The 14950-nt window shown below is 36.0% G+C and overlaps 1 protein-coding gene across 12 annotated transcripts in view; it reads left to right on the plus strand.

Moving 5' to 3' along the window:
* SYNJ1 (synaptojanin 1) overlaps positions 1 to 14950 on the plus strand; it is a 63213-nt gene that overhangs the window by 26242 nt on the left and 22021 nt on the right. For 9 of the 12 annotated variants that reach the window (XM_068689176.1, XM_068689227.1, XM_068689218.1 and 6 more), the window contains exons 12-22: positions 361 to 526; positions 2222 to 2245; positions 6467 to 6658; positions 6796 to 6880; positions 8078 to 8218; positions 8646 to 8838; positions 10220 to 10378; positions 12369 to 12525; positions 12878 to 12995; positions 13109 to 13324; positions 14090 to 14168. In XM_068689176.1, coding sequence (XP_068545277.1) covers positions 361 to 526; positions 2222 to 2245; positions 6467 to 6658; positions 6796 to 6880; positions 8078 to 8218; positions 8646 to 8838; positions 10220 to 10378; positions 12369 to 12525; positions 12878 to 12995; positions 13109 to 13324; positions 14090 to 14168 — 1530 coding nt within the window. The remainder of the gene's footprint in view (positions 1 to 360; positions 527 to 2221; positions 2246 to 6466; positions 6659 to 6795; positions 6881 to 8077; positions 8219 to 8645; positions 8839 to 10219; positions 10379 to 12368; positions 12526 to 12877; positions 12996 to 13108; positions 13325 to 14089; positions 14169 to 14950) is intronic. The other 3 variants (XM_068689209.1, XM_068689252.1, XM_068689206.1) reach the window with 2 other exon arrangements.

A 14950-nucleotide genomic window follows, 5' to 3' on the forward strand; every position in this document is an offset into this window, starting at 1 on the left:
AAAATCCCGTATCATGGTCTAAACATGGCATTATATCAATTTAATTTTTGAAGACTAAGGGTTTAGGAAAAACTGTTATTCCCCTTCTTGCAGTATTTTGCTTAGTTCAAATAATTTAAACTGGAACAATCTGGTTCTTAGATATGTCTTGAAGGTATTAGCATGTTGTTTAGCATTTGAGGAAAAAAAGCAGATGTAGTACAGTAAGCTCAGGAGACTTTTATTTAACACCAAAGGAAGGAAATTGCCTTAGATATTAAAATCATTATTGCAGTTTACAAAAATGTTAATGAATATTGCCAATGTTTTTTATGAGCAATGTCCAACATAAAATATTTTATACGTATTCCTCCCTAACAGGCTGGAAAGCTGAAGGATGGTGCTCGTTCTGTGACCAGAACGATTCAAAATAACTTTTTTGATAGCTCCAAGCAGGAGGCCATTGATGTTTTGTTATTGGGAAATACCCTAAATAGTGATTTAGCAGATAAAGCACGGGCTCTCTTAACCACCAGCAGTTTACGCGGTATGTGTCTTTCAGGATTTTAATCTGTCTCATAACTATTTAATATAAGAAAGCTGTATGGAGTCTGTTTTCAAAGCAGTATTGGAAAGTGTAAATGCTATTTTATATTCTGTTGGCTTATTAAAAGATAAAAAGATACTTCTGCTTTACTAATACTACCGAACTAACATGCTGCAGTCGTTTCTTTACTGGTTGTATTTTGTTCGTACCTGTGGTGTAATAGGTAAATATTTGTGGAGCGTACTTGTCTGAACTGTACAGTAGATGCATGTGAGCTATGGTTTGTTCAGTTCTTCAAATCCATTTATAGCAAGTGTTAACCACGACAATTACTTGCTGAATTTTAGGGGAAAAAATGTTCTGTTCTATTTTAAAAATGTCTCTTTTTTTGATAAAGGTTTTCCTTATCTTGATCCGTTATGTCAATGAAGAACTTCTCATTGTGGTGTTAAACTAGATGCAAAGCATTTATTCTTTTCACAAGCTCAAGAGGGCTAGTGTTTGTCATCATTCTGGTTTCTTCTACCAAGGAGCTTATGGAAGAAAATTTCAGATAACAGGAGCTATGAGAAAATTCCTAGTGAATGAGTTTCTGTCACAAAATTATTTTTTGTGTAAGAAGCCTTTCCCAGGAATGTGTGTACCACCAAAGTTTGTCAGGCTGTGGGTGAAATTCTGCATCTAAATCGGAGAGAGATTTCAATTTGGACTTCTGCTTAGGCACAGTCATGTGGGATTTGGAGGGTCTGACTACCTCGATCTAGCTCACCTGATCGGAATGGGGCAGTGAGCCACAGAAACCTGCATTTCCAAACAGGCATAGCCTGCAAGGTTTCCAGGAGTGCCTAGTTGTGTCCCATCCTTCTGGAGCTGTGACAGGCAGGAAAGCAGCAAGTAGTCTTGGTGTAGGGCTGTGCTTAGAGTACTCCCCTGAGATGTAAGAGAGAAAGGAGCTAGTTCTTGGGCAAGGAAGAAGCTTAAGCTTGAATCTTCTTCCCAGCATTCCAGGTAAGAATATTCTAAGTGCTGGGTTGTTATAATTTTTAGGGATGAATAACATTCTTGACTTTTCCATTTTTTTAACCTTTCTCCTAGACACTTTCTAACCTAGAATGAGAAAAATGTGTTAGAGCTTCAGTGCAAATCTGTGGCATAAAAAAAAAAAACAAAAAAACCCACCTTGCCCAATTGTAGTATTCATCTTGCGGGAATGGATTTATTACTGCATGGAATCAGGCTGTTTTCCTCTCACTTTACCACAAGGTTTCATGTTATTGTAACTTTTCCTGTATCTGAAACCTGCTAAATCCACCTTGCCTCAAAACTAGCTGAAAGTCTTTCTTGTTTAATTCTCACTTTCTCTGTGAACGCAAACTATTCTTTCAATGTTTGCAGCTCCTGTCAGCTGAGGACCATGAGTTTCTCTTCACTGAATGTAGTGTCTTTGTGTTGCCTACTAGGTGGGAATTAACTAGAGAGATGCTTCAATATACCTAAATCTACTACTAGCAGAGCAGGAAAGGGGACTTTGTTAAAACTGTTGTGAAGCTCTAGATTTTACAACATAGATGATGTGTTTTAACTGATCTGAACACTTACATGTAGTAAATCATATATTGTAGCATGTTCTCTCTCTTTATTTTAATTGTGTATTTGACTAATCTTTTTCTTGTTTCCTTCTTACTGCATCCGTAGTTTCAGAGCAATCATTACAATCAGGTATAGTATAGAAAATTAAGCTGTAAATATCTGAGCAGCTCTTCTTCTCTTTTATCTTATGCCTATTTGCATAATATTTGGTTGCGGGCTCACGTTTTCCTGGTACTGTTTGGGCCTGGCGTTCATCTGCCACAAAATTCCTTAATCTGAGACAGGTTCTTTAATACAAGAGAAGTGAAAATACAAGAAATAAAAAAGATTGCAATTATGCTTGGCTGTAAATTATGAAAAGAGACAGCCAATACTTTGTGTTTTTTTTTTTTTCCTTGTAGTTTTTGTTCTTATTTTTGCAAAGGCTTTATTCTCACTGTAGAGGAATTTGCTTTTTAAATTAAGTTTGGGAGCTTCTGTATTTTTGTTCTGTCAGAATGTTTAATTTAGGATATCAGGTGAAATTTCTTTAGTACAATCTGTAACTTCATTGACTTGGCCATTAGAAGGCCTTACGTTTGTTCTTGCATGAGACTGACTGATTTTGTAATCGTGTCCCAGCAAAGGCTAATGCTTTACAGGAATGATTTAAAATAATATGCTGACACTTGTTTTCTTGTGGAGCAAAAGTACCGTCAAAGCTACTGAGATATGGCTACCTCTGCATGCAACACGAAAGTCTTAGAGCATTTAGGTAAATTTCTCAGCGACTAGAAGGCCTGGAGAAGGGAAGAATAATCTTCTGCTTTGAGACATGACGGTGATACCTTTGAGCTCTGTTTGATGGGCTTAAGATGAGACAGACGTTGGGCTTAAAATGAGACGTTGGTATTCAGCAATACCATAGCCATGAAGAAGTGCTGATGGTAAGAATGCACAGAGATGAGCTAGATAGAGGAAAATGACGTGAAAGATCTGTGCATTTTAAGTAGCTTTTGAAGACTCCTAGTTCTTGTCGTGCTTCTGAACTTTGATGTCGGAAGTTTCTTATCCTTAACAGAAGTTCTCCTTTTTGTTGCAACTTAAACTGTTTCCTCAAATGGAGCAACTTCATGTAGATTTATACATGTTACATCTTTTTAGGGAAGACTTAAGAGTACTCGTCAGCTGTTCAACGTTTCATCTCCTTGCTCCCATAAACCATTAGTTAAAATGAAGTATTCTTGATGCTTGTATGTTCAGATTTTACTATGTGCTGAGAAAATTTAAACAGGTTTCTGAACTATTGTCTTAATATAGGGTTCATTTTTACTACTTTGCAGAAGTAGTGAAACTAGATGAGATGCTTAGTTTCGAGATGAGGAGAAAAACTACATACTTAATATATGGGAGCATAAAGGGAGAGGAGGAGAGAAAGAAAAAAGGAAGCTACTAATAGTTGTTCAGACTGTTCTCCCATTTTAAGGGAATTGTGGGGTTCTTCACAGTATCCCGTGTACTGGCATGCTCAGGTACTGCAGATGAATTGGTGAGGATCCTTGGAAAAAACTCTTAAGATTTGTTGTTGACTAGATTTTTTGCTCAGATACATCTGAAGTGTTTGAAGCTTTTTTTCTTCTAGAACCAGCTCAGCTGTAATCTGTATTTTTGAACATTAAATGTTTATTCCCTTTACATTTGTCTCAGCTTTGCTCTTTCTCTCTCTCTTTTTTTTTTTTAATACCTACTTTTATTGAGTAGTTAAATAATGAAATCAGAGGCACTGGTAACACACACACCTGAAATTAATTGATTCATTTGCGTTTTGTCCATATTTGCTGATCATTGAAACACATAGTGACATTGTCATTTTTGGTGTTACCATGTAGACTATATCAACCTAGTTTATAACTCATTAAGTCACAAATGTCAATTTTATTTATTTATTTTTTTAACTTACTGAGGTAACATTTCACATTGGGCTTCATCCAGATACAGACTGTATGTGCTGAAAAATACCTACAGTATTTTGGATGTTGTAGCCAGAGTTCAGTCAAATTCAGTTGTATAGAATATCCCACCAAGGATTTTAAATTATTATTCCTCTTGTAGAAATGATTTTCAAATATATGCCTGCCCAGTATGAACACAGGTTAAAATATATTTGTTTCAAAATAACCTAAAATTCAATTGATTGGGGTTGTAATGTTGTAGAGCGAGACAATTTTTTGTCAACCAGATAAACAGCTAGAAGTGTGTAGTAAAATAATGTATGTGGGAAGTTAAGGAGCTCTTAAAAACTATTGGCTCAATCAATATTTTGGAAAATGAGTGTTTTTGGAAAATCTTTCTGCTTTCAAGGTGTCAATTTAATGTTTGTAACTAGCATGTTGTCCAGTCACTTAAAAAGTTAGATTCTATTCTGGTAAGATTTTTCACATTAGGGGCTTGTTACAGGGCCAGCAGTTAAGTAAGCAATAATTCATTCCTTCTTGGAAGGAGGTATGAATTATTTGGATCAACTATTTAAGCTGAAGGTTACACCAAAAGGAAGAGGGGCTGAAGTGAACAGAATAGAAGTCCAAAACTCTGGTCTTTGCAGTACACTGATTAAGATAAAAGCAATCTGTGCAGGTCTTCAAAACTTGCCAGTGATATTATTTTGGATTCTAAAGCTCATCTTTTGGCTGATTTGGGTACCTGCATGCATCCTGGCTACATTTCTTGGATTGGTTTCTCTTCAGTGGTCAGGTGCTGGGGTGGTTTCTGTGTTTTGAGTCTCAGAGGTTTTTCTAGCATTTTATGGCCTTGTTGACTTGACTGTTGCTCAGCGTGTAGATTCATCCAGTTGTAGACTCAGTGTGTGGCTCTCCTCTTCAGGCATAAGGTGTTCTGTTGGATCCTCAGTGTTTTCATTTCCTGGATTATGATAAGGAAATAAATGGAGTGATCCAAGCATGATCTGCTTGCAGTACCCCCAAGAAGACACCACTCAATTCATTGGCTTTTGTATGCAATTGCCCCATATATAAGTATACAGGTATATGATCAGTTCACAGAAATTGATCACAAACAACAAATACACTGTATTTTCTTCTATTGGTTCCAGTTTGTTTTAAAACCATTAGGGCTAGAGAATACCTGATTTTTGTTTTAATTGGATAGCCAAGATTCTGGAGCAAATTTAAAGGTGGTAAATATAAAAAGAATAACTAAAAAGATGACAGAAACCCAGGTTCATCATTATCCTATTTGGGGATTTGAATGAAAATCATTTTGCAATCATTTGCAAGGCACCATGCAGTGGAGGGAAGAATTACACCTAATAGAGTTTCCCTGATTCTAATAGAATTATAACCATGGGAGACTTAAAAGTAGGTAAACTGCTATTACTTGGGTAAGGACAATGCAAATGATAGTGTTTACACTTGATGTTTTTTTTTTTTCCCATTCAGATGAAAGAAAAAAGCATAATTAAAAAAATAAATCAGATCTCTTTGAGGAAATATCTATATCCATATATTATGCAGCTAATCTATGAAGGGTCTTCAAAAATTTTTGTAATTCCAGTGTCTGAGCATTGAATAATCTTTTTTTCCTCCTTCTCACAATGCCCAGATATTTACAAATAGGTCATTATTCTTTTTCCCATCTGGCAGATAAAAACAAGGCACAGAAATTAGTTTAATTGGTTTGAGTCCTAGCTTGCTTCCTTCATTAAAGTAGAGCTTCAGGAATTCAACTGAGCTAAAAAATATATATATAATTCAGATTTGTGGTTTAAAAAGAACATACTCTGATATGGTAATTTAACTTATCTATTTTAGTAAATGTATTTACATCAGTCTCTTTTACATTTCTAAAAATTAAAATATCTGTAAATTGTTGTGTTTTTTTTTTTTTTTAATGGAGATTGAATTTCATAAATGCAATCCATGAAAATGAGACAGAAATCTGTGCAGGCAAGTATTAAAAATAACAGTCTCCATAGAGAGTCACAGATAGGTGAGAGAATGGTAGATATTTATAGAAGAGAAACTGTTTTAATTTGATGTGTATATATATCTTACTATATATTAAATATATATTACTATATTTATATTACTATATGTAAATATATATCTATTTTGAACAAATTTCTACCATCTTTAATTCAGTCAGTATCCTACTTAGGCAAATAATACATCTGCAAACGTACTTTCCCTGGCAAAATGCTGCATCCATCTTGGCTTTCACAGTTTAACTTTCTGTATGTCTATGCATGGATTTATTGCCTCTTTTTTTTTTTTTTTTTTAAGGGAAGATGTCATTGCCAAATTTTCTGGAAAAAAAAATATATAAAAAATAACATATCTTCAAATGTTTTTGCAGCATCTGTAAAAGTGCTAAAGAGCATGTGTGAAAACTTTTATAAGTATGCAAAACCGAAAAAAGTTAGAGTCTGCGTTGGGACATGGAATGTCAACGGGGGGAAGCAGTTTCGAAGCATTGCCTTTAAAAATCAGACCCTCACTGACTGGCTTCTAGACGCACCAAACATAGCTGGTATTCATGAATTCCAAGGTAGGATTTGTATTCTGTCCTTTTTCCTTGAAAACTCTGATTTTCTTAATTAGGTCATGAACATTAATATGTATTTGAGGCCTTGGTTCTGAAGTTAATTGTAAACAACAAATAGCTTTTTCAATATTTAAATGCAGATCGAAGAAGCAAGCCTGTAGACATATTTGCCATTGGATTTGAAGAAATGGTGGAGTTAAATGCAGGAAACATTGTGAATGCAAGGTAGGTGATAAAATGTCTACATAACCACATTTTTTGAGTAAAATGTTATTTATTTATTCTCTTTTTAATTGTAATTGTTGGGGTTATTCTATACTATTTTTTGACTGTATTCCAGTTCTCTCTGCTGGTTTCTACGCCAGGACAGCAGACGTTTTCTCAGCTTTCCATTGCAAAGCTGTGACCACTTAACATTACTTACAATGTAATCTCCAGGATCCAAACAGTCAGTACTTGGCTATGTTTTGGATTGCACCTTCAGTAGCTTAACTTTTTCCCTCACTTAACACTTCGAAGGAATTTCTCTCTGATGGTAGTGTTCTGCAGTCTCTGTGCCTTCCTACCGCTGAGAACAGCGAGCCACCATGCTTTTTTTCCTTCCAAAAGCATGTATTGTCAGTGTGCCTTTGTGTAATGTCTTCCATCAGATTCTGATCTTTATAAAACAAGTATATCCTTCCATACTATCAGTTTTCACTGTTATTAAGAGAAGAAGTAAAATTTGATCATAATTTGATCTGTTTCTAGTTTGTATTTAGCTCTATTATCCCATACATTACATATAGATATTACCATGGAGTGGTAATATATATATTTTTTCCCCTCTGTGGGGTATGCAAATACACTTTTACCAGTGCAGGGTAATACTAGTGATGAAGTCTGGGTGTAATCCTGGGATTGTATTCGCTTTGTTGGTTGTTTTGTCTGCCTGTTCTGCAAGTTTTGTGGCATTTGTCAAGCTTTAATTCATTGGAAAAAGAATCTAAAGCCTATTGTACTTTTAGCCTTTGCACAGGCTTTTGTCCTGAGGATAAAGTGGCAGTTTGTGTCATCCCCTAATTTCACACTGTCTAGTTAGCACTGCTTTCAGATCTGTTATTTTTCATGTACATCCAATGCTAGCTCTGAAAACCATACTTTTATGTCTTCAAGGAAGTTTCTTCTTGATCTAAGACCACAGACATCTCTGTTTTCCAAAATTAACTGAGCTCTAGGCCGGGAGGTAACTCCTGAGAAAAATTCTTTGGTTTTGCTCCTCTATTTTAGCTTCAGAAGTGCATCATTCATAGCTTGGCTTTGACTTACATCCCCAGTGTTTGGTTAAGGTTACTGTGTGAACATCATTCAACTAGATCAACACTTTTGATACCTGCTTAATTTCTTATGTTTTAAAACTGGCATTTTTAATCCCACGGCTAGCACAACGAATCAGAAGCTCTGGGCTGCTGAACTGCAGAAGACTATATCAAGGGATTACAAGTATGTGCTGCTGGCTTCCGAGCAGTTAGTGGGCGTCTGCCTGTTTGTGTTCATCAGACCCCAGCACGCTCCCTTTATCAGGTCAGTGAATGCACAGCTGTGCCCAGGCTGGGTCACCTGCAGGTTAGTGGGTATTGCAAAATAATAGCCAAGAGTGCTAAGAAGGAGGTTGGGCTCCAAAAGAGCCGTTCTGTCTTCTGGGGAACTAGTTGCTTAAATTCTTGTATTGTAGTTTTTAAATGCTGTATCAGTTGCGCAGAAGGCTTGAAAAGCTGAGGTGTTACATCATTGCTTGCTTGATAACTGTTAGCATCTTTTTAGAACGGTTCAGTGGCCTTCCTGCTGAAAGAACAATGTGAAAATGTCATATCCCCAAGATAATGCCATGCTGTTATCCTTTGGTTGCTTTACAAAGCACCCAGTGATACAGCACTTCTCAGGCAGACTTAAAGCTGTTGACTTCTGTGCCGTTGTGTTCAAAGGTTTAATAGTTGTTTAACTCTTTTAGGGACGTCGCTGTTGATACTGTAAAGACTGGCATGGGAGGAGCCACTGGTAACAAAGGTGCAGTAGCAATTCGGATGTTGTTTCATACATCCAGTCTTTGCTTTGTCTGCAGCCATTTTGCTGCAGGACAATCACAAGTTAAAGAGAGAAATGAAGACTTTGCAGAAATAGCTCGCAAGCTCAGTTTTCCAATGGTAAGCAAGTGTTCAAATTCCTTCAGAAATGAGAGATTAAATCCCTTGAGCTCCAGCAGTGTCATCCAAAAGATTTATTTATTTTTCTCCCCTCTCCAGATGCCTGCAGAAATTAAATTTCCTTGGGTTAGAGGTCTCAGAGATAATTAAGTTCCCATAATTTTTATTAAAGTAGATGACTGGAAAAAGGACTGACCTTTCCACTGCAGTGACTGATAGGAGAGATGAAGCATAAATTCACTTGCATCAAGGATTTAGCATAGGAAAGAGGCTTTCTAGGTTCCTGATAAATGGTAGAACTTCTGTAGATACTGAAGCTAATCAAATATGAGGGGGGAAAAATAACCATAGGAAACAGCACTATTTTCTGCACTATTTTCACATAAGAATGATTTTTTTTTTGTTAACTCATTTTAAGTTCTCATTAATTCATTTTTGTCAAATTAGATCATACAGTTCTGTAGTTTATTCTCATAAGGGGTTATCAGAAACCAAATAAATATTTGGTGATCTTAACACTGCAACAAAATGCTTGCTTGAGCCTTGAAGCTGTCTTAAATTGCACAGTCAAAATATCCTTTGTTAGCCCTGTGGCGCTGTACAGGATATCTGATACCTGATTTTGCAAGGTTTCTTTTTTCTAAATTTTTCACCATGGTCCTGTTTCAGCTTTTCTTGAAAGTGTTTTATTTTTAGGGTTTCCAGAAACTGTTTCCTAAGTGCTGTTGTTTTAATCTGTCAGTGTATCTGCTCTGGGCAGATCTACTTAAGGACAATGGAAAAATCAAAACAAAGTAAAAGTTCTCACTTTAAACCCTAGGTTTTCTTTAAACTAAAAGAGCCTTTCTGTCTCTTCCCAGCCTTGAAAATTTTATGTAACTGAATGAACTGAAAAATTTGTGTAGCTGTAGTCTTCAATTTAATCTGAATAATAAAGGCTTCAATTTGCAGTTTGTCAGGGTATTGTACTAGAGAAATGCAGGATAATGTTTTGTTGTTCTCCTTTGTAACTTATTTGTGATACAGGTAGCAGTCATCATCTTGGAGCAAACTTCTAAAACTGGTGCAGAAGGAAGAGGAATTTTTGGAATCCAATTCAGATGATTCATGTTTCTTTAGAAATGCAAACAACATAAATGTTATTTCTTCCTTCATATCGTGGATGTGTGAATACCACACCCTTGGCTATGTGGTTCTAACCATATGCATGCTAAATACTAACACATACTTCAGTTGTCCTCATCAGCTAGAAATGATGCATATTTTATAATTAAAATACAAGACAAAAACAAACACACAAAAAAAAATGAACTGCACCTGTAACTAGTAAATTTCTGTCACTTTATTGTTTTTAACTTCAGTGTGTGCTTGTCTTTTACAGGGAAGGATGCTATTTTCCCATGACTATATCTTTTGGTGTGGTGACTTTAATTATCGAATAGACATTCCTAATGAAGAGGTTAAAGAACTAATACGACAACAAAATTGGGATTCCCTTATAGCAGGAGACCAGCTTATCAATCAGAAAAATTCTGGACAGGTATCTTAAAAACGCTACTGCATTTAAGAATACTTGGTTTTTATTTTTGGCTTTCAAGAAACAAGTTTCAGTGGTGCTTCTGTAAATCTATGATTCCCAGAACGTTTTATCACTTCTGTCAGGGCAGTAGTGTGGAAGGGTGTGTGGGTCACAGCAACATTTAGTAACGGGCTTGTAACTGCCCTGAAGAGGTAGTGATACCAATACAATGACTAGTTGTAGGAACAATAACTAGTAGTTTGACTACAACATATAGTCCAAATGATAGCTTTTTACTTCCAAAGAAAAAGAGTGTGGAACAATGAAGTCTGAAGAAAGCTTCAGATTTAGATTTTTAGGGTTTCTTGGGGAGGCAGTATGTAGCAGTTAAAGGAATATTTGTAATGAGTCAAATTTTGTGCAAAAGTATATAATCTATTTTTCCAGCTTTATGTGGGAATGCTGTAGATGGTAAAATTAGAGGCAGTCCTGTGTTTGTTTTGTCTGCTTGCCAGTGCTTTGATCATAAGCAGTGTTGTTCTGAAGTAGAATTCTCTTCGATTTACGTTCATGTCCTGTGCAACAGAAGAGGAGGGAAAACATTGACAAAATTGTTTTTATAGCCTAGTTCCTAGAGAAAAATGGTGTAGGTTCAGACAGCATGATTGCCTGTTCATTTGATCCAAGTGGGAGAGGTTGCAGGGACACTTAAGACAGATATAAAGCTGGAAAGATCTATGGAAAATAACAGAATATGAAAAAGACTCAAGATCACCCCCTGGTTGGGGAAAACAAGGAGAGGTGTTAGTGCACACGCAGGCTGATACCCCATTACTGGGAGATGTCTGGCTGGGCAGCAGGGCAATGCAGTTGTCTGGCAAGAGGAGCTCTGCTGCTGCCTGTGAGTCTTTACACCCCCACAGACCCACGTCCACACCCCAGCATCTATCTGTTGTTCAAGAAAAGCATATACACAGCACCTTTCTTAATAACTGTAGGTAGTGAAATAATTACCCAAGGCAAATAAATTCATACATTGTCTCAGCAGTTGCGGGTGATCTGACAGTGATGTTTAAACTGACTGGATTTTGATTTATATTTTCAACTGGAAAAGCACTCTAACCTGGTGTTTGATATGGACTTGGCTAGAAGATCTAAGTTAGATTGGTACTTTCCAGATTTCTAACCAGATAAAACTGCCTGTGCAAGATTAAGTTATAGATTGGAGCTGATTCAGCTAGCTAAAGGATTTTAGCTTATGTTTAATTTAAACACGTCGGGAGCGAGCAAATCTCCTGGCCTTCTAGGGCATTGTCAGCTGGCTGTACCTGTTACACTGGGAAATACCAAACAGGGCTTCAGGGTTTTTGATTACTTGCAATTGATTCTGCTTCTCTAAATTCCCTGTGTACTCTTGACAGATAATTTCACATACATTTTTTATTCTGTTTTCCTTTCCTCTTGAGAAGAAAGAGTGATAGCATTTCTTTAATCTTTCAGATCATGTCAAATGTATTGATTTTAAGGTCTTTTTTTTTTTTCTTCCACTTAACTCCTATTAATTTACTTGTGGGGCACCTTGCCTTTCTGAGAATGTCATGTATGTTCAGACAGGTACATAAAATATAAACCTCAGTTCCCAGCTTTTGCTGATAAATGAGCAACTAATCAACTAATTAAAGTGTTGTGGACAGCATCTGTCTTCCTGGTGGCCTCAAGTTCTGCATAGCGTTGGAAGAACAATAGGTTGCTCAGGAGTCTGGGTTTAAAGACATAAATGTTGACATATTTCTATTTAATGATGATCTGTCTGGGTTACTGTTTAGTCATAGTGGCAAATGTAGAATGCTTCCAGCAGATAAAATTTGGAAAAGGATTCATACTATCAAATGACTCTTTTTTTGAAGATGTGTATACAATTTTCACAGTTAAAAGAGAGAGTTCTGATTAGTTTCAAGCTGTTTCCCATCTGTTTCTGTCTTCTGGCATGACATATAATTATTTCTTACAGATTTTTAGGGGATTTTTAGAGGGGAAAATTAATTTTGCTCCTACGTACAAATATGATCTGTTTTCGGATGATTATGACACCAGTGAGAAATGTCGCACACCAGCATGGACAGATCGTATTCTTTGGAGAAGAAGGAAATGGCCTTTTGACCGATCAGGTTTGAGTGCTTTCCTTAAACTGTTTTAAAGATTCTTTTAACCGGCTTATGGGATCTATTAGTGACATTCACAGTGCCGGTGATTATGAGCTTCTATCCCAGACAGAAAGCTTCTAACAGTCTTTGATAAATAGAAGCAACACTGAACAGGAGATTCAAGAATCAGACAGCAGTTACTGACGTTTCACTAGTTCAAAAGGAACTTCTGTTTGTTTGTTTTTTTTGTTTGTTTTTCTGTAAAATGCTTGGTTTTGGCTTTCATTTTTTCCCGTTTTACAAATGATTTATTTTTTAGCATGTTCCTACAATCATTGTGTTTTTCCCATTTTATTTTCTCTAATACTGAATGTAGCTGAAGACCTGGATCTTCTGAATGCTAGTTTTCACGATGACAGTAAAGTCCCTTACACGTGGAATCCTGGTACCTTGTTGCACTATGGAAGAGCGGAGCTGAAAACGTCTGATCATAGGTTTCGGTTTTTCTTATACAGTCCTCATCATTGAGGATTTAATATCAATGCTTTTTATATTTTGTTCCTCAGATATTCTTGCTTACAGGTTTTTCTTCATTTTGTTTTTCAAGGCCTGTGGTGGCATTGATTGATATTGACATATTTGAAATTGAAGCAGAAGAGAGACAGAAAGTTTATAAGGCGGTGATCGCAATGCAAGGGCCACCTGATGGCACCGTAATGGTCTCCATCAGAAGTTCTTCAGGAGAAGAAAGCTATTTTGATGATAACTTGATTGATGATCTTCTTCAAAAATTTGCAAGCTACGGTGAAGTTATACTTATAAGGTTCAAAAAGACTTTTCATTATTAATCTCTATTCCTCTTCATTGTTCCCATCTATTTCTTAATTGAAGTGACTTTCTTAGTGGGTGTTTCCGTTCTGCTCTGCTTCATTTTTAACATCGCTTTCACGTCTTATTTTAATGTTGAACAATTACAGTTGAAGATGTTTTATGTACCTACATGTGTTTCAGTTTTCAGACTTTTCCCACATTTTCTTTATTTTTGAGAGATTATTATGCTTTGTCAGAAATCAGACTTAAATCTGTTATTTGTGTGATTTTTGTACAGATTTGTATTCAGAAGTTAGTTCAGCAGTTTTAATGATCTGACGTCAAGAGGATCCCTGTGAATGTTGTGTTTTCACAAAGCTGTTAATAGAACAAAAAGTGGTGTGTTTTTGCTGTTGTTTTCAGAAAGTTGAGAGCATAGTCCCGAGCACATAGTTCCGGCTAATGTGGAACACCTAATACTGATATCTGACCTGTAGCCACTCAATTAATATTGAATGTGTAAATGTAGCTGCATAATTTTTGAGAGGACAGTGATTTCTGTGTTATGCTTGCCTAGTTCTTTTGCCTTTTTTTTGCAAGGATACATTCAGTTAAAACTTATTAGCTAATATATATATATACGAACTTAAAAGGAAATAAAATATTTTCCATCAAGGGAATCATTAAAAATCTTTATGGTGAGAGGCTTCAGAGGACAGTAGGTAGGATGAAGTATTTTAATTATCATTTACAAATCACTTACCAATGGACTTTACAGGTTCGTGGCAGACAAGATGTGGGTAACCTTTTTGGAAGGAAGCTCTGCTTTGAATGTCCTGAATTTGAATGGTACTGAGGTAATGTAAAAATTACTGAACTTCTGAATAGCAACAGAAGATCCAAATTTTTAAGCAGTACTTCATTTTGATTTTTACAAGGTTTTTGTGTTTCATAGTAGACTGTTGCATTTAGTCTTTTTTTCTACTTTTAATAGCCTCATAGTATTTGTGTTTTCTTTCAAAAACCAGCTGAAGAAAGTACCAAAATAAATTTATTTTTAGGATAAGGACCATTAAAGAAATTAAGATTCCAAGTTGAAGGGGATCTTCATCAAATAAAAGATTTTAAAATTCTTTTTTCTTAAATTACTTAAAAGGTGTAGTTTTTAACTTGAGGTTGTAGTATGAACTACTTCATTGCTTTTATAGCCTGGTATTATTAAGAGTTCATCATTCCTGTATTGAAATTTTCACATTTCTAAGTGACTGCAGCTCTGTCATTGACTTCTGTAGGGCCAGTATTTCATCTTTGTAAAAATTTCAGTTCTCATACTCAGCTTTTTACTGAGCTATAGTCCTGTTAAGACTTACATTCTATAAGGTGATACTTGCAGATGGATCCTCGTACCTGTTGAGAGTTTCACTGAAGGTGCATGCATGATAGGGGCTCAGTGTCGTGTCAGCCTGCAGAATGAAGGCCTGCTCTTTTATTAGTGTCTAATGACTTATTAATGTAGTTTACTGGCAAGTCTGTTTTCCTTTACAAAGTGTAGTGTCTGTGTCAGAATAAATAAACCAGAAACTTTCGTATTAACTGGAAAGAAAAATCTTGTTAGATACGTTGTCTGTTTTTCTTTAGA

Source organism: Anas acuta, chromosome 1 (genome assembly GCF_963932015.1).
Source record: "Anas acuta chromosome 1, bAnaAcu1.1, whole genome shotgun sequence".
NCBI classification, from domain to species: Eukaryota; Metazoa; Chordata; class Aves; order Anseriformes; family Anatidae; genus Anas; species Anas acuta.